This window comes from Panthera leo, chromosome C1, assembly GCF_018350215.1.
Source record: "Panthera leo isolate Ple1 chromosome C1, P.leo_Ple1_pat1.1, whole genome shotgun sequence".
NCBI lineage: Eukaryota > Metazoa > Chordata > Mammalia > Carnivora > Felidae > Panthera > Panthera leo.
The window spans coordinates 64,035,380-64,053,623 of record NC_056686.1 but is presented as its reverse complement, the minus strand read 5'-3'; the positions used below and the strand labels follow the sequence as shown (position 1 = coordinate 64,053,623).

At 43.4% G+C, this 18,244-nt stretch overlaps 1 protein-coding gene across 1 annotated transcript in view; it reads right to left on the bottom strand.

The window, feature by feature from the left end:
• Positions 1 to 18,244, bottom strand: part of ST6GALNAC5 (ST6 N-acetylgalactosaminide alpha-2,6-sialyltransferase 5) — a 171,666-nt gene that overhangs the window by 5,116 nt on the left and 148,306 nt on the right. The window contains exons 3-4 of the mRNA XM_042952261.1: positions 12,966 to 13,375; positions 7,343 to 7,450 (exon numbers count right to left, since the gene is read on the bottom strand). Coding sequence (XP_042808195.1) covers positions 7,343 to 7,450; positions 12,966 to 13,375 — 518 coding nt within the window. The remainder of the gene's footprint in view (positions 1 to 7,342; positions 7,451 to 12,965; positions 13,376 to 18,244) is intronic.

Here is an 18,244-nt window from a genome sequence, read left to right as displayed (position 1 = left end):
CAGGTTCCTATTGGAAAATGGTTTGGAACAACTCTGTCCTGGCTGCATTCTCCCAGCACCTCCCAGCCTCGGGCTCATTTCCAATCATGTTCACTAATATTAATGGTAACAGGAGTTTGGAATATCCCATTTTTGAATCTTCTAAAGCTAAGCTGTACAACTGGAGGAAACCTTATACAGTATTAGCAGGCATGGAAGAATACTTTCATTTCTGGGCATGATCTGGATCAACCCTGATCTGTTGGTTTGGGCTGAGCTATCTACAAGGCTACAAGTGACCCAAGGAGAGAACGGTGGCTTTGCCTCTCTCTAGAGCTCTCAGACACTCTCTAAACACACTTCTATGCTTGGCATGGTACCTGGCATACAGTAGATAGTTAGGAAATGCTTGAGGAATAGAGCCGAATCAACAGCTGTCAAGGGTCTAGGGTGTTCTGAAACTGGCTCGCACTGGGGGCCTTTAGGGACACTATGTAGCATTCAGAAGAAAATGTGCCTATAGCAGGACTTCCTATACATCTGCTTCATCCCTATGAGACCTGCTGAGTCACCTTTACTGTGTTGCCTCAATTTCTTGTCCTTACAGCCTCTTTTGGAAGGAAAACATCTGCACACCTTGGAAGCCAGTGGAATAATACCGGTGAATCTGGAACACAGAGAGCACTGAGAGCCTGCAGCTGTCTGTGCTTCACAGGGCAAAGAGCCAAAGTGAGTCATCTGAACCCCCCACTCACTCCCAACCCAGGCACCTCAGGTGGTGCTATAACATCTCTTATTAGATCAGTGGACCCATAGGAGAAGAGAGTAATGAAAATACCCCATGACTGCTAAGAGTTGGTCAAATTATGGCAAAGACGGAAGAAGGAAATCATGGCAAAGATAAGCATCTAAGAAAAAATACAAAAATATATCTGAAGTCTACTTCATAAAATGTGAACCTCTCAGGCGCATTACCATTCCACACCTGTCCTCTGTAAGCATCTGATTCAACACTGTGGACTGTCGCCAACTAGGAACTTTCCCTGTTACACTGGCAGCTTTATTAATGTTCACTAGCTAATAATTCTAGCAGAATCAACTCTCTGATATTCACGATACCTTTGAGATGTCCTTCACATTATGGATGAGATATTAATTTAGTTCCATGACAGTGATCACTCTGAGTCATTACTCTGCTAATTAATACTCAAGAAATGATGGGTGACAGAGAGTTGTAAACTTGGTAATGTGTTAAGTATGACCAGAAATAAGATTATTAGGTAAAATTTAAATGCTTGGCCCATTATTATCGCAAATAATTTACAGTAGAAAATGAGATTAAAAATACTCACCATAACTTAGTTTGGAAGGCAATGATAACAAGATTTTTTTCATTGCAATTTATAGTTCATCCAGAGAGAATGGATTTGGCTTCCTATATGGATATGGCATGACTTAAGGGTCTACTGTCCATATAATAATATATTTTGAGACTGTCTCTGGTGCAGCGTGACATTAATTTTCCCCAGCTTTCAGAATACTGATGAGCCTGGAGTCAGTGATAGAGGCAGGATGGAGACTAATTGCCTGATGCCCGAGCCCCTCTGTGAAGGCCCAGCACTGGCTCTGGCACAGAATGAAAACAGGTGGCCACCACTGACTTCCCAAGACCCTTGAAATCTGAATTTGCCATTTGCTAATTATACTTTTCATTCCCCGGCACTTTCGGTATTGGGATCAATATAAAATCAGTTTCTTAAACACTGCCAAGGAAAGGAAGGTTTTCCTCTATTTGTTGAATCAATCAATACTGAATGCATACTATGTGCCAGACACAATAACAATGTGGGGAGGCACGACCCCTCCTCTTGAAGAGACTACGGGCAAATAAAGGATATGGACAAATGCATCCGTGAGGTGGGACGGGGGAGGGGTGACGGAGAGCCCAGTGGGGGCCCAGGTAGGGTCTGCCTCAGGAGGTGAGGGAAAGCCTGGAGGAGATCCTGCTGCATGTGAAACAGTGGAGTGGGGCCCTGGACACCTACATTCAAATCCTAGCTCTGTCACTTACCGGCTCCATGACTGGGCAAGTGTTTTCAGTCTTTAAGCTTCACATGTGAAATCACGATAATAATAATGTTTATCTCATGGGATTATCATAAAGCTTCAATGAAATGGTGCATGTATTCATACTAAGCGCAGGGCCAGCACATGGTATGTCCAGGAAAATATCAGTCATTAATATTATTGCAAAGAGCCAGCAGCAATCAGCCAGATTAAGGCGGCGGGGATGGAAATTCCAAACTGAGGGCAAAAGGCCCTCCGTTGTCGGCAGGGCGAGTTCCTTTAGAAGTTTTCAGTATGGCAAAAAGAAGTCTGAGTGAGGCAAGAAGATGAGACTGAAGCAGATGCAGAAGCCAGGTCCTGATAGGCTGTGTGCTAGGCTAAGAATGTGAACTCTGCTCTAAAAGCTTTGGGGAGCTGCTGAGGGGTGTAACTGGCAGAGTCAGACGTGGCTTATCCAGCTACAGTGGGGTCTGGAGAGGAAAGAGAAAGGCTGGAGTTGGGGAAAGCAGCCAGGGGGCTACTGTAGCACCAAACTAAGGAGGAAAAGTTTGCCTGCTAGTCAGATGACTTTTACCAGTGTTAGATTCTACAAGGTTTTAAGTAAAGTGTCCGTCATCTGCCATTTATATGTCCATTTATATGTCTATTCCTTCCATTTTGTGGTTTTAAATATGAATGTAGGGTTATCATTCTTCCTGAGGAGTCCATGTGCTTAATAGTTTAGGGGCTACTAGAAGTTTTCTTGCCAATGAATGACTCCTGGAAGTAAATCAGGCCCTTTGGGTGGGAGGGAGAGGGAGGCCAGACCTCCAGGAGAGCTGGATGGAAAATGGCAGCTTTAGGCACGTACAGGCGAACTTACGCTCCCTTATCTTGGGAATCAGTCACTCATGGATTGCAAACACTCATGTTTGCTCCCCCAGAGTACACTTCATTTCCCTACTCCCTCACACTCTGTCCCCTCCTTCACTCCATGCACATAGTGGCTGACATTCCCTGTGGGTCACTGCCACCTTAGGCTGACAGAAATGACTGCAGAAGTAGCCCTGTGTTTGGTCTCTCTGTGCCTTGGTTTCCCTGGCAATAAGGGGCAATGATTAGATTCTCCTGAAAAGTGTGTGACAGTTTGATTTAGATTGGAAAGCGGCATGATTGTATCTTAGACCAGAGGTTGTCAAAGTTCTTATTTGCCACACAACCCTTTGTTATATAAGAGCCCTTATGATAGAAGTGGGTCTGCTCTTGATGGAGTGGGGACAGGTGTGCCCAATATTCTTTCTGTCTTGGCTCCTTGCCCCTGGTCTACCTGATAGGATCGGAGGGATGCAAGGACCCAGAGGTGGATGTTTGAAATAAGCCCTGTGGGTCAGATGCTACTGACAGGCAGACAGTGAGTATTTTCCCCCACAGTCATCTTGTGAACCTCTGTCCCTTTTGACTGAATTGTGTCCAAGTGACAGTCAGGAGACTGAAAGCAGAGACCCTGTCCTTTCCATCTCTATCATGTCCTCGGTACCCAACACGAGTCAGTTGAGTGAATGGAAGTTTCTGTGATTAGTTTTAGCAAATAACTCCTTTTGAGGATGTTAGTTGTGTCTTAAAGGCTAAAAAGGTTAATTTACCAAAAATAAGCAGTTGGCTCTCTTTTTGCTTGCTGAAATCTGACCCCATGTACCTAACTCTTCATTCCAGTGAGAAACTGGGCACTTTAAGGAAGCAATAGAATGGGTAGGTACAGGGCGCCTGGGTGGCTCAGTTGATTAAGCGTCCAACTTCTGCTTAGGTCATGATCTCACAGTTCGTGGGTTCAAGCCCCATGTCAGGCTCTGTGCTCAGAGCCTGGAGCCTGCTTTGGATTCTGTGTCTCCCTCTCTCTGCCCCTTCCCCATTTGTGCTTGCTCTCTCTCTCTCTCTCTCTCTCTCTCTCTCTTTCTCCCTCTGCCCCTCCCCTGCTTGCACTCTTCCAAAAATAAATAAATGTTAAAAACATTTTTGAAAAAAATTAAAAAAAAAAAGAATGGGTAGGTACACTAGAGCAGCCTCATGTGTTGACATACTGTAGGAGCTGGAGGCCATGTGAAGCCAATTCCCAATGGTGTAGAAAAGTGGGATCCAGTTCATACAGGAGGTCATATATGTTCTTCCTTTTCTAGCAACCAGGCTCTCCTCACCAACTGGGCACCATCTGCTAGACATCTCCTTAAAATGTGCTGCTGGACATCACGCTTGCAGATTAGTGAGTCCTTTCACCTGGTAAAGGTACATGTAAATGTGTGCTTAATAAACGCCAGGGGTGTGCCAAACCTTCCTCCTCTATTATCTTGTGGCATTATCATATAAACCCTTAAGGTAAGTATGGCTGTCTTTACCATCTTACAGATACAGAAGCTAAGGCTTCAGGGATAGTCATTAAGTAACTTGCCCAAGATCATTAAGGTCAATAAGGTCAAATAACTTTCTTAAAGTCCCATCGCTTCTGAGGAGCAGAAATGGTTATTTTTTCACCCATGCAAATACCCTTTTACAAGAGCACTAAGGAGAGAGTAGGGGACAGGGCTATTCATGCTCTTGATATTTACGACACATCTGCTATAGGCTAGGAAGGTAAACACATGTGGGACTGTGCACCAGGGCTCAAATAGTGAACCAAATACACAAAAATCTCTGCCTTCGGAGAGTTTATCTTCTGGTGGACTCACCAGCTTGAGTTCTGCCACCTCACAGAACTGTCCCTACTATTTATGGACCCTGGGATATCTGACCTCCATAAGTCCTAGAGCTCATGACACATGAACCCCGCTTGGCCCATATAGTTCTCAACTTCTTTCAAAACAAAAACAAAAAGGGGAAATGGTTAGATGAGCAGCTGGACTGACTTACAAGTTGCTTTTTCATTCTCTGGTGGTAGATACTGTTTGCAAAAGTGATTTGACTCCCAGTGGCTGTGTTGGGTTTATTACATTTTTGTGTGGATACAGCTTACTGTAAGTTTCTAGAAGGCAAGAGCTGTGTTTTATTCTTTGAATCCCCCAAAATTCTTAGTACCTTTTGGGGCAACTCTCAAGGACTTTGGATAACATTAATAATTATTTTATATATCTTAAAATATAATATTAATATATTAATAATATTCATAACCTTAAGTCTTTCCTGAGCACTGTGTGCTGGGCACTGTGTCAGACATTCTACATCCATGACCTCATTCAACCTTCACCATGACCTGCTTGCTTTTAATACCGTTTTCTTATGACCATCTTGCAGATGAGGGAAGCAAGGCTCAAGGTGACCCCGTTTCTAATTGGGTGGTTCAGCTAACATGTCCTGGAAGCAAAGATTAAAGGAATGTGGGAGTCAGTCTGTGCTGCCCCGCTCTTCCCTGCTTAACCATCCTAACAGGAATTCTCACTGAGCAGGACACTCCCTGCAGCCCAACCCTCTCTGCCACACGACACCCAGCTTCTCCACTTACTCTGACAGGACACCGTGTACAGGGTACAGGGATCCTCCTGAAGAGTTGTTGGAGATAGCATTTTGTGAAAGCAACTGTGGAACCTTTGGGATGGTGGCTGGGGAACAGAAAGCCAGAGCCGGTGACAACAGACGGTGCACCAACAGTATCTTGACTCCCTTCCCTTGTTAGCAGCATCCCATAAGCTGTCCCCCTCCTATGATCATGCAGTCATGATGAACTAGCTCTGAGTAAGAGAAATGTCAGGTTAACTTGCCTTTCATTTGTTTTCCATAATAAATGGAATATTTCCTTGAATGCTCTAAGTCATTAACATTGCAATTTATTCATGCTCTTTCTCTCTGGAGTCCTAATGGCAATATTCCATAATTATATCTGCCATACAGCTATCAACTTTGACGGCTCTTTGCATGCCCAAAAGCACTGTTCTTACTGCCTCTGTTAGCCTGTTGGGTTGAGGAGGTTGGGCTTTTTTTTTTTTTACACTATCTTACCTACTTTTTGCACATGGATTGCTAAACAGAGAAACAAGGCTATGGGTTCAGTAATGAAGAACCGGATGGGGATCCAAGATAACTCTTGCCATGTATAGGTGCTGGTCCAAGCACTTCATGTGTATTAACTTATTTAATCCACCTACAACCCCATGGCCGACTCTATTAGTATCATCATGTCCACTTCTAATGAGGAGGAAACTGAGACACAGAGAGATTGAACAACCAGCTCAAGCTCACACTTGGTTAGTAAGTAGCCAGGTGGAGCCCTGAACCTTGCCTTCTGACTCCAGAATGCACACCCTTCCTTACTATATCAGGCCATCCACGGGGACGAGTGAGTCTGGGCAAATATCAAAGGCCTATTCTGTATCTCTCATATGTAAACTAGTACTGCTGCTGTGTTGGGTCTTTGGGCTCAAGAGGGTGGGAGAAAAGTTGCAAAATGGAAAAGCAGCATGATTAAGTACTCACATCCTTGCATCCAACGTCCAAATTGCAGATTTTGTGTAAAGGCCCATGGCCTTCGAGAAGGTGTTAGGTTTAAAACACATGAAGATATAAGCAAGCGCGAATTTTAAGGAGCGAGTTTAAAATGCCCTCACCCCAGATTTTGCCATGTGAAGATCAGGTTGCAGGTCACCAGGTATTCCTGGAGAGCAGAATGCTTTCTGAAGGTACCCACATTGCTACTTTAAATTACAGTGAATTTTCAACTGGGCTTCCACAAATCAGGCCCTGAGTATCTCTCAGTGCATCTGTTAGTACACACCAAACTCTGGCTGGGTACGTGGGAACCTAAGGTAGCAGCAAAGATGTGTGTATGTTCCCTTTAAAGTGGTACACCAAAGTAATTATATCTGTGCTCTTGGCCTTAGAAGCACAAATCAAGGCTACTGATGTGAAGAGGAAAAGAGACTCAGAGCAGTATTTTAATTTTAGAAAACAAGCCTTACCGTTGAAGAAATTGCCCTCCTTAATTCATTAAAAATTACCACATTCTTTCAAAATGAGAATAAAACTAATATTTCTTAATGCTTGCTCATCATTAATATTATGCCAATTGTTGCATTACTTTTGGTTAATAAATATTCAGAGGATAAAAGAAGCCCACAAGATGGATTAATTCTCCAGCAGTACAAACAAAAACTTTCAATATTTTATATCACATAATTAAATGCTGTTTGTTGTTTCTAGAACCAGAACTTGGACATGTTAATTAATTGCTTCAAGAAGACAGTTAGACATGTTTCATGGTTGATATTTGGAATCAGATATTTATAAATCCTGCAACAACACTGCTGATGAATTACACTTGCAGAATAAATCCTACCTGCAGAAGTCTGGGGGCACCATGCCATAAACATTGATCCTGTCACAGAGCTCCAGTGCAATTGTCATTGTGAACCAGCCAGTGCTGAGCCAAGTGTTTGAGATCTTCCTGGAAGGAACAACAATTAAGTCTGCAAGCTGGTAAAGTAATCATTATAACCATTACCATCTTAAATCCTTTCTGGAGCAAGGCTGATGATTAACACACCCTCTCTCTCTCTCTATCCATTTGGTAAATAGCTGACACTTTACCTGATAGAAATCTCTTACCAACAGCATCATACTCCATGGTAGAGTGATAAATGATATTCATGTTCCACCATGGTGGATTATGACACTAAAGGTGCTCAAGCAACTTCTTCATCATCAAAGATGATGATCAGTGTTTCAGTGTTTAAGAGCACACGACCACAACTCAATTTCTTGTAAGATGACAATCCCCATGTGTCAACTCTTTCTTTATTAACTACAATACTTGACTAATTGGAAATATTCCTTATTCCCCAAGCAGCCCTAAATAATGAAGAGCTTATTAAATATGTATAAACACATAGATGTATCTGTCTATCTATTGATTGATACCTACTGATCGATCAAACAATCTTAGGTAAAAGCTTGCCTTCAATTAGACTAATTAACATTGACATCTTGACTGAATGTCTTTCCATAGGAAGAGTATACTCATTTGGGAAGGGGCTAATTACCAGAGGAAAGGGACTGCAGGAATGCTTATGCTTAATTGAGCATTTGTTTTATTTTACCTCAGAACATTCAGATCCCTCTCAAAGTTTTTTCTTAAAAGACCGAACTGACAAAACTTAAGGAATGAATCTTGGTGTTCCTAAATTCATTCATTTGCCCATTCAAACATATGTACTGAGCTCTAGCCACGTGCCAAGCCTAAGGATAACTGTGGAGACATAACATCAAGGTCTAATTTGACCCTGTGAGAATGACTCGGTCTACCATGCTATGCTGCTGTGGATATTAATTTCAATTCTTAGGGGGTTGCTGCTTTTGCTTTTTTTTTTTCCAGTGCTTATGGCATGCCTCATTAGCCAGTTTCAAACACCTTATCCCCAAGGTCAGACTGTCTGACTTTGCCCGGCCATAGCACCATATGTGATGTGAATAACAGAGTTGCTGAAAAGCTTTTCTACTTGCGCTGTGTAGCATTCCTCTTTGAGAAGGAAGACATTTGTTAATCAGTTTGCATTATTTCCATTTCACATATGGACCAAAAAAAAAAAAAAAAAGAGAGAGGCATATTAAGGAGTCCTTTGTTTTGTCAAATACCTGACAGGAATGGGTGATATAGTCATTCCTGAGTTCATGGCTTCCCCTTTGTGGTTCTTAATCCCTTTGCTCATTTTAGCTTTCCATTCCATTATATCCTGACCCAGGAATAGCCCAGGAAGTACATTTTAAAAGCTCCTAAAGATGGGAATACCATGAGTGTGTATGGCTGTTTTTATCACTGACCAGCTGAATGACCTGAGGCAGCTTACTGCTTATCTCTGAGCCCTGATTTCCCATCTATAGAGCAGGCCTGGGAAGCTCTATCTTCCTGGGCTATTCTGAGGACGAAATGAGAGAACACCATAAAAAGTATTTAGCGTGATGTGTTGATAGATAGATCGAGACACCTTCCTCCTCTCTTGGTTGCTAGATCGGAGCAAATGAAGCAAATAATTCAACCATTACTTTCAGTGTTTGTTTTTGTTTTTGTTTTGTTGTTAGCATCCCTGAAGAAACTGATATCCTTGTAATACTCTGCTATTGGCTCTGGTGTAGGATCCACCATCAGTCATCAGGGCAGTGAGTACAAAACTGTGAAGCCTCCAGCCTAGATAGGAATTAGCAATCCTTTTCCTTTGCACCAGTCTTCCAGGACTAAAGGAGGCAGCGCAGAGCAAAGGTAGTCCCTGGGGAAGGGAGAGAGGAAAGAGAAGGAAAAGAAAGTCCCTTGCCTCAAGTGAGATTCACCCTTGTAGCTGTGACAGTGCAACGGTCAGTTTCCTAGACTCACACTGGGTCAGTGAATAACTGGGAGCTTGTGAAGGCCAGGAAGAGACGGAGTCCCTACGTTTTTAGAGTCGTCAGAAACACCAAGAGGGCTCTCCCAGGGGCAGAAACTCCCTGTAATTTTGGCGTTCTTTTGTGGGCTAGAGTAGAGACCATAAGCCACAGCCAGAAATACTAGAAGAGGTGGCTCTACAGAAAAAGGTTTCATGGGGAAAAAGGGGGAGAATACAAAGTGAGGGATGAAAGAAACTAAAGCAAAGAGTTCTTTAAAGTGCCACTTAAAATCCCCAGACTTCTTAAATCCTAGCCTTTTGGGATCACGTGCTCTAGAAATGCAACTGCTCTGTGCTGTCTTTCTAAAATGATTTGAACTCTTTTTCCAACAAAGGAATATCTACTGTTTTTACACTTAATCAGCTATAATGAAGGAATATGAAGAGCTGTCATGTGCTTATTAGGGAAAATTATCAGATATTCTTTTATATGATGAAGTAACACACTGAGCTGATAATTCTATAGTGCGCACTAAATTACAATTAAAGGCCTTTCTGCTCCACCAGAATCTCATTTATAATCTCTATGGAAATATTCTTCCTGCAGTTATTTCATTTATGCTTCCTTTATCTAATTACTATAATATTGGTTCTGAATCATATTTTCCTAATGTACCCTTATTCAATTATAAAGTTATTTTCAAGTACAGTTACTTTCTAATATCAAAGAATACCACTTGCCCATCTATGCCATTTGTCATGCTTTTTAATTGCAGATTGTTCCTGAGCCCGTTTTTTCCCTCCACTTTTAAGTAGGGTGAAACTTCTATAAATCAAAATCTATTGAATTATCCTATTTTTTTTTCAAAATAATAGCTTGGAATGAATGTCCTGGTCATGAGATGTACAAAATTAGATATTCCACATTTTGTGTACCTTTAATACGTCCTACTGTTTTGCTGGGTTTCGAGAAAAGCTTACATGGAAGAAATACTAGTGGATCCCTAATGTTCTGTGTTTTGATTTTTGGAAAAATGTTTCTTCTGAAGGGTTATTTCTGACTTGGTTCTTTTAGCTGGGAGAGGCCAGGTTAAGAATATGGACGCATGAGAATATCGAGTCAATACAATATTAGCCTCTTTAAGACAGTTTCCTAAAGGTAAGAGGCACAAAGATTCCAGAAGTGACAATGTAGTTTGGCACCCTGCAAGTCCTTATGTGTGATTCCCCTGAATAGGGATGGATGGACCCTTGTAGATGGATGTCTGCACATGAGAGGCCCAGTAGATAACCGACATAGATTTGGTTTCCTCTACCAGCTGGGCTCACCAGGGAGACAGACCTACCGAACATAAAGTTTTTATGGCCAGAATTTAATAAACTTAAGTGAATGGGCTATGTCTCAGTGTAAGTTTATTTCCTAAAGTGACCAAAGGCTAGAATGACTGGTCTCCAAGTTATCAACTTAAAATAATCTCTTAAGAAGATCCAGAGCAATGTGTAATTAGCTTCAATAGCTTATACTGCAGCAGTTATACTGCATCAGTGTCTCAGAAATTCTCAAATTTAACAAACAACCATTAAACTAAAAAGAGGAGAAGTGTTTTCTATTGAAGACTGTTTCTACTTATTTCAAATTTTCCAACAAGCAAAAATGAAACTGTAAATAACTCCTCTCATTCTTATTCCCGTATAAAATGCTCTGTTGGTTAAATAACTCATTTAAATGAGTGACAGTCTCTCTTATTTGTGGCTTTTAAAGGGCAATAAATAACTGAACTTCATGAGAGCTTGTGATGATGACCAGGATCCCTTATGTGATCTAACCATGGAGTCTCCTGAGCCTCTAGGGAAGGAGGCCACAGGGCCAGAAGACAGCTCCCCCTCTCCTCTGTCCCCCAGATGCCATGGCTGGACCAGCCCTCAAATGGTCACAAGGTTTCTAGGATTTAAAAAGAAAAGTCTTCCACACAAAGAATTTGGGGCAAAGCTCTGGTCTTTCTCTAAGGCCCTGTTCTCCAATAATGAGCTGCCCACATAGCTTAACAATGAATTTAGTACTTTATATTCTTCATTTCATTTATCATGTCTCTTTAGTTTTAAGAAATCAACTCAGCAACAGTTTTTGTAAGGGGGGGGGAGGTAAATTAAATATCTATTAATTATAAAATTACATATTTAAAACATTTTTAAATGTTTAGTTATTTTTGAGAGAGAGAGAAAGAGAGAGAGAGAAGGAGAGGGAGAGAATGAGCTGGGAGGGGCAGAGAGAGGGGGAGACAGGATCTGAAGCAGGATCCAGGCTCCGAGCTGTCAGCACAGAGTCTGACACAGGGCTCAAACCCACGAACCATGAGATCATGACCTAAGCTGAAGGTGGACGCTTAACCGACTGAGCCACGCAGGTGTCCCTAAAATTATATATTTTAAAATTAAGGAAAAAAAGAAACTTAATCATTAGACCAGTCCTATGAGGCCTAGCCACTATGCACTTTTTGCATGTGAGGTCCCTGCAGAGTTAGATAACTTGTCCAAGGCCACACAACCACTGAATGGATAGAGTCAGAATTCTTGCCTAGAGATCTGTATTTGGACTACACTGCACCACACCTATTGATACCCAGCTGTCCTTTGCTTTTCACCTAGATTTGGCCAGCTCATGGCCCTTTATCTCAGTGTCGTCAAGGACTACTCCCCCCAAAACCCTCCTGACTGCAGCCACAGGGAATATTGTGGAATTACTATCTAATTCCAGAACATTTTCATTACCTCAAAAAACCTCTACATGTGTATATTCATATGTACAAAACTGACATGGATAAGTGTTATTTCATTTAACAATATTTTGTCTTAATATGGGGGATGAATCTTGATATTGTCTTCTATTCCATTCCATTTCATTCCATCAATTCCATTACATTAAAAAAAAAAAAAAACAACTTACAGTGACTCACTACACTGATTTCATGTCCCATGATTTGAGCTGTAACTAAGAGTAAGGAAAACTTTGCCCTGGACTATGGTAGGTCTCCCTGTCCTGCAGGTCACAGCACTATTTTCTTTACCTTGCATGACACTCAGCATGTGAGCCACTACTTGGTAAATATTTGTCCTCCCGGGAAAGCTTTAGGTTCCTGGAGGGCACGGCCTAGATTTGTCTTGTTTCGTCTATACCCCCAGTGCCTGGTGCAGTGGAGGAGTAGGTAGGTACTCAGCACCTGTCCATGGAATGAATAAATGTTTGCCTCGAAAGGGAAAAATAAACCCATACTCTCCTTTTGGTTAGTGTTCACACAAGTGAAAGGAAATGCAATAAAACGTATGATCTTGCACTTATTACCAGTGTAAGCCAGCAGCTCTGTAGCCTGTTCCTCCAAAACAGGGACTTGGCCTTGAACTATCCACACAGTGTCTCAGTGCTTCATTCACTTTGCCTTACAAAGGCAGCCAGTCCCCAGGACCCTACAGAGGAGCTCTATCAATGGCATGAACAGCGGAGCCCCAACAAAAAGCCTCAGCAAAAGCTTGGCTTCCAGTGAATCAGCCAGCAACGACATGTCCTCACCCTCCCCTGCGGCCCTCCACTCTCCACCCTGCGCCTTCTACCTGTCCTTGCCAGTCTCCTGCTTGAAGAGCTCATCAAACTGCAGCATCTTGTGGCGCGTGGTCATAAAGGCCTTCAGCCGCGGCAGCACGCGGCTCAGGAGCTGCAGGTTGTTGTAGACCTGGCCCTTGCCATCGCGCCGCATGTAGCTGCTGGGGCCCCAGAAGATGAACACGGTGCCCTGGCTCACGTTGAGCAGGTCGTGGCGGTTGCGGAGGATCCTCTGGATGCTGGAGTGCGCGATGACCCTCAGGCTGGTGCGGTTGCCCACGTCGCGCCCGTAACCGCGCGTGGGGGCGTCGTTCATGCGGATGACGCACTCGGTCTGGTCGATCTGGGGGCCTTGGCGGCTGTGCAGCAGATGCCCCGAGCTGGTCACCAGGGCACAGTCCCTGCAGTGCATTTTCAGGGGCTGGAAGGCAAAGGGGGAAGGACACCATCAGCAGGCAGCCCTCACTTGGCACCACTAGGTCATTTCACCGCCTCAGAAGGTGGCCAGTCTTCCCTCTCCTCCCTCCCATGCCAGAATATACTTCTCCTGCTATTGCCTCATCCACTCTTACATTCTCTCCCAAATTGGTGACAAGGAGCATTTGACAAGATGGAAAGAGGGCTTGCATTGACCTGTCAAACACTGGGCTCTGGGCTTAGCTGGCACCAAATCACCAAATCCCCATAACCCAGCAAGGTTGCTGTCACAGCCATCTTACAGATGGGAATACTTGGGCTTGGAGATGTTAAAAAATTTGCTCAAGGATGCATAACTAGGATGTAATGAAGTCATGCTTTCAAACCCAGGTCTTTCTGAATCCAAAGTTACCCCAAATTGAAATAAAGACTACACTACATTTTGCTATGACATTAGCTCTTAGCTCACATTATTGAAAGCTAAGCGTTTATCAATATTCTTGGATGCTGTACAAATATACTTACCCTAAATAAACATCGCCTGAGAATCACATGGGGGAAACATGCAAATTGTAATCCCTCAGATACCATAATTTTGAAATGACAACTAGGATAGTTTCTCCCATTTTAAGGGGAGAGGGAGTGAAATTGAGTTAGTCCATCTTCAAAAGTGTAAAAAAAAAAAAAAGCCTCAAGTTCAGAGCCACAGACCTTGGGAGTCCTGGCTGTGTGGTGCCCAAGGACAACGCCAACGGCAATGCTCATTTCAACACCCTGAACCAACGATTTGCTTTCTGAACACCTATGTTCCCACAAATTAAACATTCCCCTGTTTATGTTTAATGAGAACTATCTCTTAGTTGCTGTTTGAACATAATGTAATTAGGACCTGAGGCCAAGGCCAGCAAGTGCACGAGAAAATTACAATCAAGAATGTTCTGAAGGAAAGTAGCATTGTTAGACTTGCCCCAGAGCCTCTGCCCTTCCTCCCAGTTAAGTTTGAACAGGACATACTGGCTCCCTGCATAATCTCAGCAAGTTGGATCCAGTTTAGGGCTTATATTTACTCGGGGGGGGGGGGGGGCAGGGTTCCTGAGCCATAGCTCTGCCTTCAAAACCAGATGAGGGCACGTGAGGACAACAGTCTTCCCTCACTGCATAGTGGCAGAGGGGGGGCGCCTGGGTGGCTCAGTCAGTTAAGCATAGTGGCAGAGGGCACCAGTTTTGGGGGCTTATAGGATGGATCCAGCCTCGTCTCCACTACCTATTAGCTGTGGGACCTTGGTAAGCTACTGACCTCTGTAAATCTCAGGTTTCTCATCTCCAAATGAGGAAAATTAATGCCCCATTCTACCTTGGGAGAATTGAATACACATAGTATTAGACTGGGCCATTTGATATTCCCAGTACCTGACCTATAAAAATAGCAATTGCAGGGAGCTGAACCCAATCCCTACCATAGGACCTGGTACAGTGATCATTCAGTAATGACAGCTGTTATTGGGATTATCCGTCAGAGTGGAGTGCATTGTAGATACTCACTAAATCAGTACTGATCACTTTGGGTTGATAATTGACATATAAGCTTCTGAAATGTAGATTCTCATCATTCATTTGACATCCAAGTATTGTTATTAGGTGACAGGCACTACGATGGGCAGTAAGAATGCAAATGGAAGGAAAAAGCAGAACCCCTAAAGTTTATACTTTAGTAAGGGACAGCAGGTCAGTAAAGGCTCACAATAAAGTATGACAGGATGAGAAGGGGGACTGTGTGAAAGTATTAGTAGAGGGGGCTATTTAGAGCACAGCAAGTCAGGGGACATGAAAGAAAGAGCACTTTTGCTAATGGTGATTAGATATCTCCATGTGCCAGGCACTGTTTTGAGCTTTTTTATATAGTTGCATTAATTCTTCAAATAACCCCATATGAAAGATATTATATTACCCCCCCCCCCCCATTTTACTAATGAGAATATTGAGGGATAGAAAAGGAAGGAACTTGCTCAAGATCATCCAGTTAGAAAGTGGCAGAGCTGGAATTCAAACCCAGGAAATCAGACTGTACAGCCCGTGGGATTAACCATCATGGTTAATGGCGTCGCAGTGCAGTAGAGTAAATAGAATGAATAGAACAAATGCCCTGAGATGTTTTCTTAATTCATCGTCTTCTTCCTTTCCTCTCTCAACCCCAGAAGCTCAGTGTTGCTGTTTCTTAATCAGTTATTGCTTTAAGAGCTTTGGGCTGGGTGGATGCAGTAAAATGACAAAAGTCTCGTATCCAATACCTTCATCCCTTGGAGCTCTATTAACAGTGGACTCATCCATCTAGAGCCTTAAATTAATGAGGGTGAAATGTACTTAAGCCCAAATCTCCCTTTGAGGAAGAGCCACATTATGTATAGAAAGTGGCCCCTATTCCCTTCAGGGAAACTCCTGGAACCTGGAACATGAGGCCCTTGTGAATCCCCTGAGGGGCTGAGGGGCAAGTTCATGGGCCAAAGGATGGCAGAAATACTTAATTTTCCCCTTTCTTATTTTTCTTGCATATCCCATACATACAGGATGAAGAGGGAAGGTTAAAGGATCTATTCAACCATAGAGTTTCTATCATGTGTCAGGCATTGAACTTGGTGATATAGATAAAAAGTCAGATGAAATCCTGTTTTTCCTTTCAAGGAAGCACACAATCTAAGGCGAGAGTGCCCCCAGATAAATAATTACAGGACTGTGGAGTAAGTGCTATAATAAAGTCAGGTACAAGGGGCCATGGGACCAAAGGCGAGAAAACATTTGAGCCTGTCCAGAAGAGCTAGAGAGGCAGGAAGACAGCCAGGAAAGGTCTGTGCAAAGCAAACTAACAGAAGAGGTAACTTTAAAGAGCCAGTGGTCAGTGGCGTCACAAGACATGATAGCACAAGTGAAACCAAAAGCGTTCTTTGGATTTGGCGGCCTCAGCCAAAAAAAGTCTCAGTGGAACAGAGGCGGCAGAGCCTCATTTTGGTCGGTCGGAAGTAGAGGCGGATGCTTGGCCGCAGGGGGGCTGATGGAGGGTTGCCCGAGGGGCAGGGCAGATCCGCAGGGCGGACTCTGACACTTGAGCTGACCAGCCCACCCGGTTTGTTAGGGGTTGTTTGGGTTTCAGCATTGAAGGTCCTGCACCCTAGGAAAGTTCTACTCGTAGGGAAGCCCCCTAAAAAAATTCCTACAAAATTGACAGGGGCATCTGCAAATATCACGTCACTGGGTGATGATTAGGGTCAGGAGACCCAGGATCTGAATTTTACAAGTCAGGTCCTTGACTTTCTCACCCGTGAGATAAAGAGATCAACCAGATACATGTGGCCACATGACATTCATTCGTTCATTCATTTGAAAGACATTTATGGAGCACTCAGTACACCCCTGAGGTGCTGTGTAAGTCAGTACATTTGTTTAATAAGGTCACTTTGTAGGATTTCATTCCATTGGACCCTATAGCCATGGGAACTTGCTTTTTGTCATCAGACTCACCTAGAATTACCATCTTGAAATTTCTAGTTTGATCATTGTGAGACATTGTGCTTCTTTTTACTGGGGAAAACATTCTGAAGAAAAGTCCCGCATCTCTTTCCCCCATAATGAACTATTCTGCTGTGATGCTCAAAGCACAGGGTGGCTGACGGGTGAAACCTGGGTCTCCTATGGAGACTGAGGTGCCTTCTCTGTGTCTCTTAGGTGTGCATGTGGCCAGTGGAAGACACTTTCAGGGAAGGCCATGGTTCCCGACTGTGCCATCCTGATCCTCTGTGCTTCCTGGGCACCATCAGAACACACTGGGTCCAACCAGTCCAGAAATCCCTCCCTCATGCTTCCTGTCCATCTGCCTTAGCTCTGAAGTATTGATTACCTCGGGCAACAACACTCACTCTTCGAGTTGTGCAGGCGCACCAAACAATGCAAAAAAGATTGAAGTCTGAATTATGCCTTAAGTGTCTTTTGGTAAGTGGTGCCAATAAAATGACAATAGCTGTTCTAAACATAATGTTACATTTCCCGCAGCTGAGAAGAGCATGTACCAAAGGCTGAATCACTTCCAAAGGAGGAAATGAAGTCTGTTTTTTGCATTTGGAAGGACTGATGATGTCTTGGGAGGCAGGATGACTAGAAATTATACAAACTCCATGACCCTGTTTCTCAGGATGCATTACAGTCCTCCGAGAGAGCCATGCTCCCCCACATCTCAGTACGATTATAATCCTTAGTGTCTTAATGATATGGGTGGAAATATGCATGCCTTGGTGAGTTAAGATTCCTGAGGCAGTGTTCACATATTCTTCCCTTAAGCACTCAGATGCTGGGCTGATGAATCACTAAGCAGAGGACGGGAAGGTGAACTTGGAGCTTTGCTAGTGGCCTGGGAGATAAAACTCCATGGAGTACGTGAGTGGAGGCGGCTTCTGGCGAACTCACTGGCTAGCAAGGCCTTCTCTCCGACTTCCTCCTCCTCACAGTATTTAGTCTCCCTGATTCTTGGGGACGTTTTCTTTAAAGCCCCATTTAGTGAGGTATACCATCCTATGGTAGGAAACATAGGCACCCTTATCAGGTTACTGCAATCTTGGTAATCTCTTTGCTTCCGGACACATAAGAGGCACTCAATATATACTGAATAAAAGGATGGATTGACAAATGAGTGAATGAGACCCAACTGCCTATCTTGTCTGTTCTCTGAGAAAGCCAACCTCCTGGGACATAAAAAGAAGGCATAAGGGACGCCTGGGTGGCTCAGTTGATTAAGCATCTGACTCTTGATTTCAGCTCAGGTCATGACCTCACAAGTCATAAGATCGAGCCCCCATGTTGGGCTCTGCATTGGGCATGGAGCCTGCTT